At 43.3% G+C, this 16,520-nt stretch overlaps 1 protein-coding gene across 1 annotated transcript in view; it reads right to left on the bottom strand.

The window, feature by feature from the left end:
• Nucleotides 1-16,520, bottom strand: part of KCNK10 (potassium two pore domain channel subfamily K member 10) — a 220,139-nt gene that overhangs the window by 115,362 nt on the left and 88,257 nt on the right. Inside the window, exon 2 of the mRNA XM_019518690.1 lies at nucleotides 10,195-10,517. Within this exon, the coding sequence (XP_019374235.1) occupies nucleotides 10,195-10,517 (323 nt within the window). The remainder of the gene's footprint in view (nucleotides 1-10,194; nucleotides 10,518-16,520) is intronic.

The raw sequence follows: 16,520 nt of genomic DNA, 5'->3' as shown, positions 1-16,520 counted from the left end.
AATGGAATATCAAAGTTCTGTCATTAAACAAACAGACGATATTGGCCCAGATCCAAAAAGGAGACCTCACAATTTGTATGAAGAGTAGTAATAAAAGGGCTAAACGCATCAGTTCTCATACAAGCTGAATGTCCAAAGAGATTAGAGATCAAGCCCATCACATACAGAGCACTCTGAAATCCTTAGCAGAAAGTCACCGTAAGTGCAAATATTATCATTGCTGATGTTGTTTAACAAGTGTTTTATGTGAATGGGAATTGTTTAGCAAGAATTTATTCCTACTGAAATCAGGGTTAATCTGCAGCTTTGAAAGTCATTTTGTCATCTTCACCATCACTTCAACTTGACATATCAAGTAACAACATATTTATTCCTTGAATGTCTAGATCAGAAGGTGAGTTAATCTGATCTCCCCCACAGTCAGATTTTTCCGTGGTGATTACTGATCTGAGCAGGGGGAAAAACCTTAATAATGCTATAATAATGGTCTATCAATATGTTATTATATATTCCTATATTAGTGCATTGCAAACTTGCTATCACTTTTACTTAAATTTAGGAGATCCTTAGGACACTTGGATCTATAACATACCTTAGTTTTTGTTGTTGTTAGTTATTTTACCTACCAAAGAAATCCTCTGGATATGAACAAACAAACAAATTACAGCAAATTAAAATGGAGTGGGGGCATTCTATAAATCACTGTGCTCTTGTATCCTGTCCATGTGTGTGCTATTGCCAAACAGTGAATGAATACAAAACCACAGTTAGCTTAGGCCTTTTTCACTAACAGGTAAACTACCATGGTTTAGCTCTTGGCTTCTGTGAGATAAGAGCATGTACACAGGACACTACCATGGAACGACTGCCATGCAGAATGCCCCTGCCACCTTTAATTCATTGTGATTTGCTTGGGTGTCCATATCTTGTGCCTTAAACCCCCTCCATGCTCACAATCCCTGTGCCCTAGTCTGGATGAACACCACAACACAATGTTATACTTTGTAAAATTAAAAAGTTAATGTGGTTCTGAAATCAGAAGCATCACTGCCATCTGAGTCTAGCCTCCAGTTTTTTGACAACCCCTGGTATTCTGACAGAGTCTCCAACCAGCTGGATCTATCCACTAGATTACAGCAAAAGCTGTGTAAGCTGGCATTTTACTAACCAGAATACTCTATTAACCAGAATTTCCAATATCCCCCAATACAACTCCTCACTTTAGCAACCAGAATCTTTGCTGAGTCTATCCGGCATGTGCACCAAGTCTGTGGCAGAAGTGGGGGGGAAGGGATCTGTACGGGGCAGGGCAGGCTGCCGCTGTGGGCTGGGGCCAGGGCAGTGTTGGGCTCTTCCCAGCAGGGGTGGCCGCACTGCGCTCCTGTCTTCCTTGATAACTCTCAGATAACCGGGATTTTTAGATAACCAGCACCCCCATTACCCCACTCATGCCAGATAACAAAGCTTTTACTGTATAATGTAACGCCTATGGCAGCAGTCAGCAATGTTTTCAAACAGCAGGCCAAAGAAGCCAAGCCCGGGTCTGAGGTGTGCTAGTGCTTCCAAGCAACCTACTGCCACAAACAGGGCCATCCCTGGTCTGGGGCCCGTGGGATCAGAGTGGGGGCAGGGCCCTGCTTGGGCTGATTTGCCCCAGGCCGTGCACACCGCTTGGGTCACCTCTGGCCACAACACAAGGAAAGCTCCCCACCTTCCAGCTGCAGCACAGGCAAAGCCCTCACAGTAGAAATGCCATCAAAGTCCTCCAGTTCTGCAGCCTAGATTCAGCGATCCATGGGCTGGATCCAGCCCATAGGAGTTGTTCACTGCTGATCAAGGCAAGGGTACACTAAAGCTATCTGAATGTTGTCCTTATTTTTTATTTTTTAGGTTTTTTTGTCTCTAAAGTTGATAGTTTAAGAAACAAAACATAAGGGACAGAAAAACAATTTGACATATATAGAAAATAGCTTTTCTAAACAGGATGTACGAAGCCAACTGCCAGTTTCCTTTCCATACTACTCAGCCAGTCTTGTCTGCATCATCAGCAAAAAACAATTCCTCCTTTAACTTATTCAGAAGACCCTTTTTTCTGCTCCATTTAGGTTTTTTCTTTTGTCTCAGTCAAGCCACCCAGATTCTCTTTCGTCTATTGTCAAAAGGCATGAGAAGATAGTTGTGCTCCATTCAAGCAGTTAGACACTGGAGCTCTCCTATTGCCTTTTCTTATCTATCTTTGGCATAGGAAGGCGAATACACTGAAAAGCCTATCCAAAGAAGTAACAGCATTATCAATATCAATAAATCCCAAATGGTAACTCCTGGCTAGACCCCTACCTTAATAACTCTGTTCTTTGCTTCATATAATTTTGTCTTGCCTTATGGACCAACCGGCAAACCTTACTGCAGCCATTTGTATCCCTTCATAAACCTGATTTCCAAGTATGTGGATGGATTAACATAGCCTACACTTCTAACTTAAAATCTGAAGGCACAGGATACAAAAAAAACCCACTGAAGTTACATACCCACAAAGTTATTAAACCATCTTGTCACATCTATTTCTAGCAGATCAAATTCCAAGATTCTCACTTAGTGCAGTCTGGGTGATGTAGTGAAAACAGAATGTATATTTCCTAATTGGATCCATAGGAATTGCTATGCCAACCCACAGCAATACTCTGTTATGTGTCTCAGATCATGGGTAATGCCTGATATTACATGCAGAGATGTGACCTCAGAATACTCAAACAGTACAATACCATGGGAGAGCTCCAGCTACTGATTATCTTATGCCCTGTAGCATAAGGATTTTTAATTTTCTTAGCAAATTTAACTGCAAATGTGGTTGGGGGGGGGCAGGGTTCCAAATATATATATAATGCTTTGTTGAATCTTACTATGCTTCAGTATTTAGGCAAATAGGAACTACACAGATAAGCACAGAGATAGTCAAGCCTGTTTTCCCTCTACCACATTTCAGCTTTTATTCTTTCTTTCTCTCAAAATTCAGTTTCAAACTAATTTAATGCAAACACCCTGATTTGAATGGGCTGTTAGAATAGAGTTGTTTTGGTCAGTTCCTTATTGTTGTATGTTTACAGTAGATCATAGAGTCATTCAAGCCAAGTTGTAGATTGCATCAGTACTAAATAATGAATTTGCTTCCCAGCAGTAAATTAGTCTTCAGAAACAGATGTGTGCTGAAAAAAGTAAAACCTTCCACTCCAGGTGAGCTGGGATCACACAGCATGTGCTGTGAAAGAGAGTTGTTGCTAAGAGAAACTGTTCTGTTCCACAGCATGCATCAGTGTTAGATGGACCTGAGCTAAAACCCTATAGGTAAGCACAAACTTGGAGAAGCTCACATCTTTCCTGGAGTGTAATATATAGGCTTATTATAATAAAGGATGAAACAGAAAAATCACAAACTTGGAAAATATTTAGATTTAGATTTAGATTCCCATCTCTGGGCACTTGTTGGGGCTGCACTCATTACTATATGATCGGAGTACCTTCATATATGAACATCACAGCCTGGGCTCATCTCTGGGCACTATCAGCAAAGCACATTGTATTTGCAGATAATTTTGGAGGGCAGAGAAATATGAAAGACATTTCATCTACACTAATGTTTCTGCATGCCTCATACAGTGGCCATACATCTTTCTTTGAAGTTTTGCCTGTAACAGCAAGACGCTTCAAGAGATCCAGGTCCAGGGCACTAGAGTGTGGGAATCACAAAAGAAGTTTTGACCTTGCAAACACAGCTTACATGGCATACCTTATTTCTCCTCTTCAAAATCTCTCTTTACTCCTTTCAAATAAATGCCATAAGGCTTTCCCTGTGATAAAAATATTCCTTTCTTTCCCCTTATTGTATTTGTGCCACAGAAATGTTCTCCAGGAACTCAGAGCTGAATCACTGTTTTCATTCTGGAAAGTATGATCTATGCATTCATCTAAACACTTTAATGTAATCTGTAATATTAATAATACATATCTCCCTTACATAGAACTTTGTGATGAATACATATAGCACAGCAGCCAGGACCCAGTGAGGTTACCACATCAGCACCGTTATTCTGAACTCTTACAGGTAAGCACTTGGTGCAATGCAGTAAATCCACTGTGCCAGCTAAGGAGTTCTCATTTTTAAAGATCATCAACACAAAGGTGTGAAAGCAAATATTAACCCCCTTCACATTTATTCTCAAACTCTTTTTTGCCCTCTTGCACTCAGCTTGGTTACAACCACAGCTTCTGTATTATATTTAACCACATCTCTGATCCAGGTCAGACAGTCATGCAGAAGAATCAAGTGGAAAGTCTTCTTTATTGACAAAATACATTTAAATATTTAATACTAACAGGTCTTGAGCTATTCAATATGTTAAGCTGCTAAAGCCTTTTATGTTAGAAATAATTCTGGGTTACCCAGTAAAATGCCTACAGATCTACTAAATACACAAGAGAGAAAGTTTGCTTATAATGTTTGGCTCGTAGTAACACAACATGCTTCCTTATTATCTTAATACCACAACCTTTTAGGTAAAAGAAAAGACAAAATACTGTGTACAGTCAAGAACTGACACCTGCATACGGATCAAGTTGGAAAACATATGACATTAAGAAAGCCCTGAACTCCATAGACTGGAATGTTTGCCATCCTGTTGATACACTTTATTGTACCATTAGGTATTCTGTTTGTTTGAAAAACAAGGACTTTGCATATCTTTCATGACTAGCTTTCACACCTAGAACATGCAAATTTGTTGCCTTTTAAATTAAAAAATTACAACCCACCTAGCACTGCTCCATTATGTATCACACCTCAAAAGTTATGGGAAATGTTAACCTCAGCAGCACTATCCTGATATGTATTAGAAAAAGATCTGAGCCAAAATCCCAGACGCTGTTTGACCTTGGAAGAGTCCACATTCAAATACATGCTTCCATGCTCAAAAAAGATGAGCTCAGCTGAAATAGATGCAGAGAAAGACTGCTAGGATGAGTAGGAAAATGGACAACTTTATGAGAGGAGAGTTGAAAGAGTTTGGCTTGTTTAGTCTTGGCTGCTCAGCCACAAGCTGTTAAATACACCTTCTGGTGAAGACTGGACTCCATGGGGTAGGATTTTGAAAAGAGCTAAAAACAGTCCAAAGGGCTGTGAAATAGGAGAAGAAAAGCTAGAAGTAGATAATAGGCAGCAAATTGCTGAAGAATAGATAGCTGGATTAGTGGAATATCAAGGCCATTAAAAAGGTGAAAGGACTGTAGGAAGAGAGATTAGCAGAAATCAGGTAGATTGCAATGAGCCATAATTAACTTCCTCAGCCACCTGATTAGAAATGCCACTGCTGCTGTTGGTAGGCAGTGGCCACATCTTCATGAGACACTGACTGTGCAGTAGCCCATGACTACTGTGCAGTAGCACTGCATGGCAGAAAGTGTGACACGATGCTACAGTGTAGTAGTCTCAGGCTACTGTGCAGCTAGTGTCATAAAAATGTTGTTTGGCAATGCTTGCACAGTCATTTAATACTTGTTTATACAAGTACTAGTATAAGTTTATACAAGTACTAAATGACTGTACAGTAACGAATGTGCAGTCAACTTCTCATGTAGACATGGCCAGTTAGTTTTAAACTTTGGGAGGAGCAGGAATCAAAGACAGCTGTGATTGCATTACTGCATCCTCCTGAATCTATTTCTGCTGGACTCCACTGTTCCCTCTATGTGGCTGCTTGAAGGAAAAGGAGGAAAAGAAGTGGCAACTGTCTTACAGTGTAGTGTTTGGTTTGGGCAGAAAATCAGATGTTCTGCTTAACAGACACCCAATTTTGGAAGGCTTATTCTTGAGGAAAAGGTGACTGTGATGTGTGAATAAATAAGGAACTCCTGCTGTTTATAAATATATGATGCATTTCAGTCATGGTTGCTGTTCTACCAGGTTTCTACCACTATATAACGAAAAGTGTCACATCCTGAACTGGTTCCTCCATTTTTTTTTTGCCAGTTCTAGTTCCTCCTTTTTTTTTTTTTGCCCAGAATCCTTGTATTAGTATACATACATTTTGGTTGACTATCTTTAATTGCCCAGCCAGAATAAAGTTAATCCTTTCCCTAAGCGTATTGTCTTTCTAATTACTATCAGTCTCAGTGCTTTCTGTCTCTTTGGGTTCACTCTTCTCCCTCTGAAATTTCTTTATGCAATGTTATATCTTTGTTAGTGTGATTTTCTTCTCCCTGGGCACATCTATATGTGATGCTGTGCTATAAGCCGTGATGAACTACCTCATTATAGTATGGAGCTACGGCGACGTAGCTCCGAAAAATAACCACGCACCTCTGGGACGGTGCCGTAATGGCTGTTACTGTGCCATCATGCAGTAATGCTCGCTAGCACCACGGCTGAAAAAGACTTGGGGGTCATGATTGACCACAAGATGAACATGAGCCACCAATGCAATGTCACAGCAGGCAAAGCAAACAAAACTCTTGCTTGCATCCATAGATGCTTCTCAAGTAAATCTCAGGATGGCATCCTCCCAAATGTACTCAGCCTTGGTGAGGCCTCAGCTGGAGTACTGCATCTAATTCTGGGCTCCACAATTCAAGAAGGATGTGGAGAAGCTTGAGAGAATCCAAAGGAGAACCACGTGCATGATCAGAGGGCAAGAGAGGCTGAGAGCCATGGGACTCTTCAGCCTGGAAAATCACAGGCTCAGGGATGACTTGATGGCAGCCTATAAGTACATAAGGGGTGTGCATCAGGATCTGGGGGAATGACTGTTCACCAGAGCGCCCCAAGGGATAACGAGGTCAAATGGTCACAAACTCCTTCAAGACCGTTTTAGGCTGGTCATAAGGAAAAACTTCTTTACTGTCCGAGCCCCCAAGACCTGGAATAGACTCCCTTCAGAGGTGGTGCAAGCAACTACTCTGGACTATTTTAAGAAATGTTTGGACACTTATTTTGCTGAGATCCTTTTACCTTAGCTGACTTCCTGCCCCTGGGCCAGGGGGCTGGACTCAGTGATCTTCCAAAGTCCCTTCCAGCCCTAGTGTCTACGGAATCTATGAAATCACTTGTCACAACTGCAACACGGGAATCAAAACCAGACACAGAAATGGTTATATTTGCTTGAATGCAAGACCAGGTTTTTCTCCAGTCATCGTGGTGGCGAAAAAGCCTGGTTTTAGATTCAACTACCAGTCCAGGGAAGGTGGCAGCTCAGCTCCAGCTTCAGCCCCAGCACCAAGCTCAGAGCTGAAGCTGGATCAAGCCGTTGCCTGACCAGGACTGGGAAGGCTCATTTGGCAGGGGAGGGGCTCACAGCAGGAGGGGCACAGGGGAGACCATGGGGTGGGGGGTGAATAATATAAGAGACCCATATGTGTTGCTCCCAGGGAGTGCAGGGGAGACTGCACAATGTACCCTCCCCCCCACAGCTGTCCTTTCCCTCCCGTACCTTCTGCTCTGGCTCCAGTCCTTCAAGTCTCTTTCCCCTCATTTCTTATTTTACAGCTCATAACAGTTGTGCTAGCCTGATTCTAAGGTAGACTTTATCTATCAACAAGAGTCCTCTCTGCATGAATACCATCAAATGGCTGAACATCTCTACACTGTTCCCATAGCACTGATCCTTGAAACATCTATTGATTTTTACTGCCTTATCTTGCATTCATCCTTCTTCTCTGGGTACTAAAAAAAATCAGTGGGACACTAGGTGAGCTACCACTCTTTTTAACATCTCTTCTAGTTTGGTGTGCTTATTCTTGATCTGTTCCAGTGCCATCTAACAATATCATCTGTCCAAATGTGAGAACTGATGCAAGTATTTTCAATTTGGTACTATCAGAATCCTTTTGAGGATCTCATGCCCTTGCTCCCAGTACACTCTTCATAGTTTTTGGGTTTGTTCTGGTGGCATATCTGTCAGCTCTTTTCAACAAGGAGATCCCAACTACAAAGAACTACCTCTTCCTGCTCTAAATCTCAGGTGCTCTCCCTTCCAGTCTTCTTTCTGTTTGCAAATCATTCTACCTTTTTTACTTCCCAGCATTATTTCTCCTTGACTCCATCTTCTCTTCCTCTCTTCGTGTGGAATTAGCTTCCTTCTTTCCTGTCTCACTTTCTTTTGCTGCTCTCTCCTCCTTCACACTCTCCACCACAGCAAACTTGTTTCCCAGATGTATTTTTTCTCCATAGCTTGTATCTTCTTTGCATTATCTTCATGGTCACAGGCTTCTGTGGATCATTCTTCTCACATAGCAGTCAGCCCTCAAAGCCATCCTGGTTATCAAGTGTTTACAAATCTTGACCCTCCTGTGAAGCCTCCTCTCTCCTGACCTCCATCATTTCTACAAGCCCCTTGAACTCAAGAATAATCTTAAACTGAATCTCTATTCCTCAACAACCCCTACTAAAAGTTCTTTCTAGTAAAATCTCTTGCTTTAATACCTTCTGTCAGGTGCCCACTCAGGGATAATGTACATACCAGAGCTTCAGCATCCAGTCATCATTGTTTCCTTCATTCTTCAGGCCACTTCCATTGCTGCATCAGAAACATTATTATCTTCTCTTTTTTAGCCTGAGAAAAGGACACAATCTCCCAAATTCCTCTTCTATGAATATATATTTGTTTACTCCCCTAGTTGCTGACTGTGTATCTTTTTAAGCATGTCATATTAAGTTTGCTCAAAGTCATGAAAATTCTTGTACCTGGACCTACAAGATTTCTATCCTATTCACAACATATATTATCCTAAGAAACTATGCAAAGGAACCATCCATAATACCTTTAAACTACCAGTAGCAACCAAACAAGCACTCAAACAGCAGAAATATAAATTTACATGTCCTCTAAACAAGGATTGTTCCTTCCTCTCCCATGCACACTCTCCTATTTACTGTTTTCTGTGTTCTGGGTTTGACCATGTAAAACGAACTGGTATAAACCTCTGTGAGGTTTATGTATGTAAGAAAACCTTTTGTGAACATCTTCTGAATTCAGCGCTTGTCTTGAAATGACAGTTCTGAATTTGCAATCATTTTGCATCACTCTACTGAATAGATCTGAACTTCCATTTACAGTGTTTTGGGAACAAATCCTACAGGTCCTGGCTGGGAGTTTACAACAGCCAAGAAGGATCTGTTCCTATATATAATCCATGACTGGTTTTGCAATAAGCTGATTTCATGTTAAGATATGACTGCAGTCAGTGCAGAATGAATGCTTATGCCTTGCAGACATCATCAATAAAGCTCATACCTTTCTACCTCATTACTGAGTCTCAGTGCTGCAGTTTAAATTGCTCACAGTAAATTGGGACAGTTTTCACACTGAAGTAATAACCTCACTAGACCAAATTCAACCCTACTGTTAAGTTAAGTAACTTCAGGTGAGTCATGCCTGCAATTATTACTGCCACTTGACTATATTTTAAAATAAAATAACTATTTCTACCCTCCTCTAAGTGAAATTTTAATCTTCTTTATCAAAAAAGAATTCCTACAAGAATTCCGAACTTTGTGTGCATGATTTAGGCTTTAACCAATGAATAGCCAGTTTATTTGTGAATCCCCAGGCTTTGTCAGGCAAACCAGCAAGAACTGCTGTTATACAGCACAGCCCTAACAACAAGTAAATGGAACCAGTTCCTTGCTGCTTCAGTTTCAGTGAAAGATGTCTGCTTAGAAGCATGGCAAGCAAACAAGTCCTCTGCATCACCAGAAAGCATGTACAGCACAGTCAGCAGCCAGACAGCCCTTTCTTCAATGTGTTGGCTGCATTATACCATACAAAGGAACAAAGAAAGGATTAACAAGTCTCTGTGGCCATTGAATCTTCAGGCTTCCTTTGAGGATACCCCTTGGGATGGTGCTTTTCAGCAATATGGACCCCTAGGACCAGGAATGAGACCAGTTCTTTTCACACAAGACACCAAACAGCTGTCAGGAGATGACAGTTATCTGTCACTTCTCACCAGGGTAGGATTCAAACAGGGACTCAGAGCTATAATGCCTCCTAGCTCATTACCAGACACCCATGAGCCATCCAGACCCCACAGGCTAGGCTTATCAATGAAATGCCAAGCTTATTTCTCACAACTTACATGAAAAAGATCCAAAAAAAGGAAAATATTCCTTCTTTAGCTGTGGGCTCCTGTCTTCCCCATATGTCTTACCTGAATCAGTGTCTCCAGCTCTACTGGGGTCACACAAACATGTTCCCGAAGGAAGTCTGCCTTTTCCAAGGCTATTGTATTCTTCTGGCTGCTTTCAAAGGGCTGCTCCAGGGCACGAAAGACAAGCCCTCCTGTTACCAGATAAGCTACAACCACAACAAAGATGGCAACTACTGTTTTCCACTTCATGACTGTCTGCAAGCCCTGGGAGGCAGTTTCCATGGTCACAACCATAGTTGTCCTTGAAGAAAGAGAGAGACGTGGAGCTGGGTAGGGCTCGTTAGTCTTGGGTTCACAAGCTGGTACGGCTGCAGGAACAGCCACTGAAAAGTAGAACAAAAGGTGATGTTAAAGATCTCTTTAGTTAAAAGCTGGACTTAATCTTCCTTCCCACATATACCAAAGTTTGGTAAGTTTCTAAATGGTTATTTCTGAAATTAATGGAAAATATCTTGTTACTTGGAAAATAATCTTATACTGATGTGACTCCTTCCCTCCTGAAGATCCACCAGCATTTCATACATTAGTATACAAATTAGGAGTTGTTTTTCCTACTGCCTCTAGGATAAGAACAATTTATAGGTGTACAAAACAGTTTATCCTATTGGTCGGGACACTAGGATAAATTTCTGCTTCTTAAATAGTAATTGATCATACTGGGATTATTAGTGACCAGAAACAAAGTTGGTGAAACTAAAATTGTTTTTTAAACAGTTTTACAAATCAAGGGGTATGACTTTCCCAAGTTCTCCTTCCCCTGAGCAGCTTTACCACTGTAGTTCTAGGTTCAGCATGGGAAAGAAGGAATGGGCAGGTCAGGTGGGTGCAGGAGCATCCCTCCCTGGACTGCCACCAAGGAAATGGTGTAGACATACTCAAAGCCCATGTATGGTTTGATACAGCTTGCACAGCCATATTATTCACAAGCTTACACAAAAGCAACAGGTGTTAGAGAAAGTGTCTAGTGGAGTTTCACACAACCTAGCATAAATCATTAACATTTTGTGACAGACATTTGCAAGTGAAACTCAACTCCCTGGAGAGAGCCAGAAGACCTATGCCTGTCAAGTCCCATTAAAGCCCGAAAAATAGGCTGACCTGGGCCCCTGAACTAGCACACTATTTTTCAAATGGATTGGACTAACAGTCTAGTTGTAGAGAAGATGCTAGTTTTATTTTAAACAGAACTCTTGCTGGAACCTTCATATGGTGTAGCTACCACTGGCCCATAATTTCTTTGAGATCACACTGGATCATCCCTCTTGTGACCTAAACAAGATAACCATTAAAATACAGCTTCTCTAGCCAAGCCCAAACTACATTTATTCCCAAAATACTATTGCCTCTTCAGCTCAAGAACTATACTAGGATATTGATTAAATCTAAAGACAGCAGTACTGTAAGCAGACTGACTATATAAGATTTGAACATAAAAACAAGATTACGCTTTCAGCTAAACAGCTTGCTACAACTCTCCCCCAGCAACAGGCTGTTTTATAGTACTGAATAATTTACAGAAACTCTACCATCAGCTAAAATCTAATTTTCTTACAACTGACACTTCTCAAGCATTACACTAAAGATGGAGATTCTAGCTGTTATGCTGACCAAAATAATGCTGACCAGTACAGCATGCCAAATTTTGCTCAGCATTTCATTTCAAAGCTGTTTCGATGTGTTTCGAGCTCAAAACAGCAAAATCGAAATAAAACAAAAGCATTCAAAACAGCTTCAAAATGAAACAAAGGAACTCAAAACATTTTGAGTTTCAGAGCCAGGCTTCCTGGCTTCAGCGCTGGTCCCAGCTGGTAGCACCTGCCTCCTGTCATCTGGCAGGCAGATTGAGGGCTTGCCTGCACCCCGGGAGGGCTGCGGGGGCTGTGCCACTGTCCTCCTGGGGGTGTGGGCCCCCAGTCTGCCTGCCAGATGACAGACCAGCACTGAGTACAGCCCGCACCCAGTGCCAAGAAGATAGGTGCTGCCGCTGGCCCCAGGCAGTAGCACCTGGCTCCTGTCGCCCAGCAGGCAGAGAGGGGGCACACACCCCCAGGAGGACTCTGGCACAGCCTCTGCAGCCCTCCAGGGGTGCTGGCAGGCCCCCAATCTGCCTACCACCTGACAGGAACTGGGTGTTGCTGCCTGGGACCAGCTGAGCTGCAGCACATCAGCTCATGCGGGGACCCGCCACCGCAATCCCAGGGTGGGGGAAGGTTCCCCGCACCAGCTGATTGGCCCCAGCCCCATACTGGAACCAGCTCAAGGAAGGTGCAGGGTCCAGGGCAGATCAGCTCATGCAGGGACCCTTCCCCACCCTGGGATTGGGGTGGCAGGTCCCTGCATAAGCTGATCTGCCCTGGCTCCACTGGCCCCAGGTGGCAGCACCTGGGTCCTGTCAGCCAGCAAGCAGATCGGGGGTCCATTGGCACCCCCCAAGAGTGCTGCAGGGGCTGTGCCAGAGTCCTCCCGGGGGTGCATGCCCCCAATCTGCCTGCCAGGTGACAGGAGCTGGGTGCTGCCACCTGGGGCCAGCAGCAGCACCAATCTTCCCCGTGCTGGGTGTGGGCTGTGCCCAGCACCAGTCTGTCATCTGGCAGACAGATTGGGGGCCCGCACCTCCAGGAGGACTCCAGCACAGCCCCTGCAGCCCTCCCAGGGGTACTGGAAAGCCCCCAATCTGCATGCTGGAAGAGAGGAGCCGGGTGCTGCCACCTGGGACCGGCAGCAGCACCAATTTTCCTGGCGCTGGTCCCAGGTGACAGAACCAATCTTCTCTCATCTGGAAGGCAGATCAGGGGATTGCACACCCAGAAGGACTCTGGCACAGCCCCCACAGCCCTCCCAGGGGTGCAGGCAAGCCCCCGATCTGCCTGCCTGCTGCATTTTATGTTTCCCCATAACAACTTATGAACGAAACATCAAAACTGCATCAAAACAGCAAAACAGTTTCAATTAAATGAAATGGAACCGTGCTTTCGAAATTAAATGAAACTCAAAACAAAACACTGTTCCATCAAATTGTCGAAATGGAAGTCAAATCAGAAAGGTGCTGTTTCACACAGCCCTACTGACCAGTAACTACTGAATGCAGTGGTCATTGGGTGAATCTATACGAGATGTTTACTGCACAGTAGTGTAATTTACTGAGCAGTAAGTGTGTGCATCTACACATGCACAATCTTACTGTGCAGTAAACTACTCTAATCACGAGTAAATTTGGTACCTGCAAATGCAAGTAGCAAATTTACTCATGATTAGTCACTGTGCAGTAGCGCTCATGTAGATGCCTGACTGGGAGCAAATGTGCTGCCAGTCAGCTGGGCAGCAGGGGGCAGGAGATTGCTTCCTGCTCCTGGCAGCTGCTGGCTACTAGGCTTGGCTCCACCACCGGAGCCTGGGCAGGGATTATGTTCCCCCACCCCAGCAGCAGGGAGCTCCCAAACCCCTGCTCTGAGATCACAGTTGGGGAGCAGGGCTGGGAGATCCTTATCTCCCAGCCCCCACTTCACCCTCATGATCAGGGAGTGGGGGGCTCCCCCTGGCTGTGGCAGGGGACCAGCACAGGATCAGTGGGGGCAGGAGCAGATTGCTGCCATGAGCAGCAAATCTTCTCCCAAGTCTCTGCATGTGTAGATACCTATCCATGAGCATTTACTTATGAGTAATTTACTCACAAGTAAACTGCTCCCAGATCAAATCCTTGTGGAGACACAGCCTTTGTACCCAATATTAATATTATTTTTACAGCAAAATTGTTTATGGAATACTTTCAAGAGAAAATAAAAACCCAGGATTTGCAGGAAAAGGAGCCTTTATGTAATTAATTGCCTCTCCTTTTCCAAATCCCAAATAATTTTTGTCACATCTGTTTTTCCTCACCAGCACCAGTTCAACCAGAGTACCCAATGTGTACCAGGTGGGGTGGGCTAGCATCAGATTAAGATGATACCTGGTGGGCACATCTACACAAGACACTTACTGAGGAGTTGACTAATTAGCTCTGTAGTAAATGTCCCGCATCTACACATGCAGTGCTTTAGGCAGGAGTAAACTAACTCTGCAGCAGGATAGTACAGCAGCGCACATGTAGACACTGATGCAGCTGACTGGGACATGAGGGTGCTTCAGTGTGGGGGCTGCCTGCCAGCTAGACCCACACTGGAGCACCCTTGTGCCCCAACCAGCCCCTCCAAAGCATGTTGAGCTGGCTCAGAGCAGCCCCAGATTGGCAGGCTCAACGTGCTGCAGTCCTGAGTGCACATGTAAACGCAGCACCTGGGAAGCAATAAACTGCAGTGTGATAAGTTCCTGAGTTTATTGCTTTGCATTAGTTGCACATGTAAACTTGCCCTCTCTCTCCAAATTTGGCTCATGTAGCCTTTGCAAATTCTAAAAATGATATTGCCTATGGGGAAGTGGTGACAACATTAGGGTCCTGGTTTTAGCAGAAAAGATCAATTGCTATATTCATCTAGCTTTCTGAAGGAAAAGAGTTACTGTGGCTGATCTAGCATGTTATCCCAGGACACAAAAAAAGGGGAGCAGGAAGCAAGAGTAATATAAAATAGAGTCACAAGTCTATGTATATTGGTTGAAAGAGTGGATTTGCATTCTGATCCTCATCTGTCACCACCTTACCATGCAAGTCACTAAAATATGAATTAGTTTCTCCTTGCTGAACCATTCATTAATTTTAGCAAATCTCAAAATGTATGATCAGAATCCCAGCCAATGAAAATCAACATAGCATAGCTCCTAGGACTTCAGCAATACTACATCAGTTCACATAGACTTAGAATATGGCCTCTAGCTATTATTAATAGCGATGTTGGAGGAGCACTAATTGCAGGTTCTAGCAGTCATTTAGTCCAGTGTAGGCCTACTGAGAAAAAAGGACTCAGAAGCCAGGACTTGCCTGGCATGTTTGGTGTACTGATTCCCTGAAGTGTAGCATATTTTGATATATAGGCTGGTGCTAATTTTTCATTGCATAGAGATGCATTGATACTATATCTCTCAAACAGAACAGGAAAAATAAAATGCCTCTACACATAGATGCTGCCTGGGTTGAGACTGCTCAAGGGAGATCTGTTTTCTCTGTTGCTTTAAGCATCTTTCTTATTCAAACCATGTTTTTAGCAGTGTGTTAATAACAGCTGTACAGAAAAAGCCATGGCTTGTTATATGACCCCTTAAAGGAAAGTGTGTTGCATTGATTTAAGAACAAGCTGTAGAGTACAGGGAAAGGAAAGTGAACTGCTTCACTTAAATAGGTCAGCGGGTTACGGTGTTTGATCTCTCAGAGCTAAAGACAATTCTTTTAAAAGAAAAACTTATCTTATGGATTCCTTTCTAGCCATCATGGATTTATAGGTAAGGAACAGAAATTACTCATAAACCGGTATAAGTGATTAGAAACCTGTTCAAATCAGAACACAACAGAAGCTCAGTGCATATAAACTGCTTTCAAAGTGGCCAAAACTAGTTCAAGATAAACTTGAATAGATGTAGTATCAGACTTAACTGATTTAGATTAAATTAGTTTATTGAGCTTTTGTCCAAGATCATATAATGACCCCAAATGAGATTATATGCACAAACTGACTGACAGACTCATTTTAAACATCTGTTAAGGGACTAAAAATATTTGATACCTAGCAGAGATGATCTCCTCCTAAAGGTGGGGATATTTCCAAGCAGTCTTAGATTGGGAACTTCTTCTGTTGTAAAAGCTAGCATATAGTCCACTCTGCCTTGCAGCTGGTTTTGAAAGAGTGAGTATTTAGTAGGGAGTCCTTTAGTAAGATTCATAGACATTAGAGCTCGGAAGATCATCGAGTCCAGCCCCGTTCCCCAGGGGCAGGAAGTGAGCAGGGATCATGGGATCCCAGCAAGATAAACGTCCAGATGTCTTTTGAAGGCATTCAGAGTAGGTGCTTGAACCACCTCCGGCAGCAGTCTATTCCAAACCTTGGGGGCTCGGACAGTAAAGTTCTTCCTTATGTCCAGCCTGAAATGGTCATGGAGGAGTTTGTGACCGTGCAACCTTGTCATCCCTTGGGGAGCCCTGGTGAACAGACGTTCCCCCAAATCCTGGTAAGCACCCCTGCTGAACTTACAGGTGGCCACCAGATCACCCCTGAGCCAGCGCTTTTCCAGGCTGAAGAGTCCCATGGCTCTCAGCGTCTCTTCATAATGTCTGCTTTCCTGGCCTCTGATCATGCACGTGGCTCTCCTCTGCACCCTCTCAAGCTTCTCCACATCCTTTTGAATTGTGGAGCCCAAAACTGGACACAGTTCTCCAGCTGCGGCCTCACCAAGGCTGAATA

This window comes from Gavialis gangeticus, unplaced genomic scaffold, assembly GCF_001723915.1.
Source record: "Gavialis gangeticus isolate Ggan-Ray unplaced genomic scaffold, GavGan_comp1, whole genome shotgun sequence".
In the NCBI taxonomy this organism is placed as follows: domain Eukaryota; kingdom Metazoa; phylum Chordata; order Crocodylia; family Gavialidae; genus Gavialis; species Gavialis gangeticus.
The sequence above is the reverse complement of the archived record's forward strand: the minus strand, read 5'-3'. Positions and strand labels throughout refer to the sequence as shown.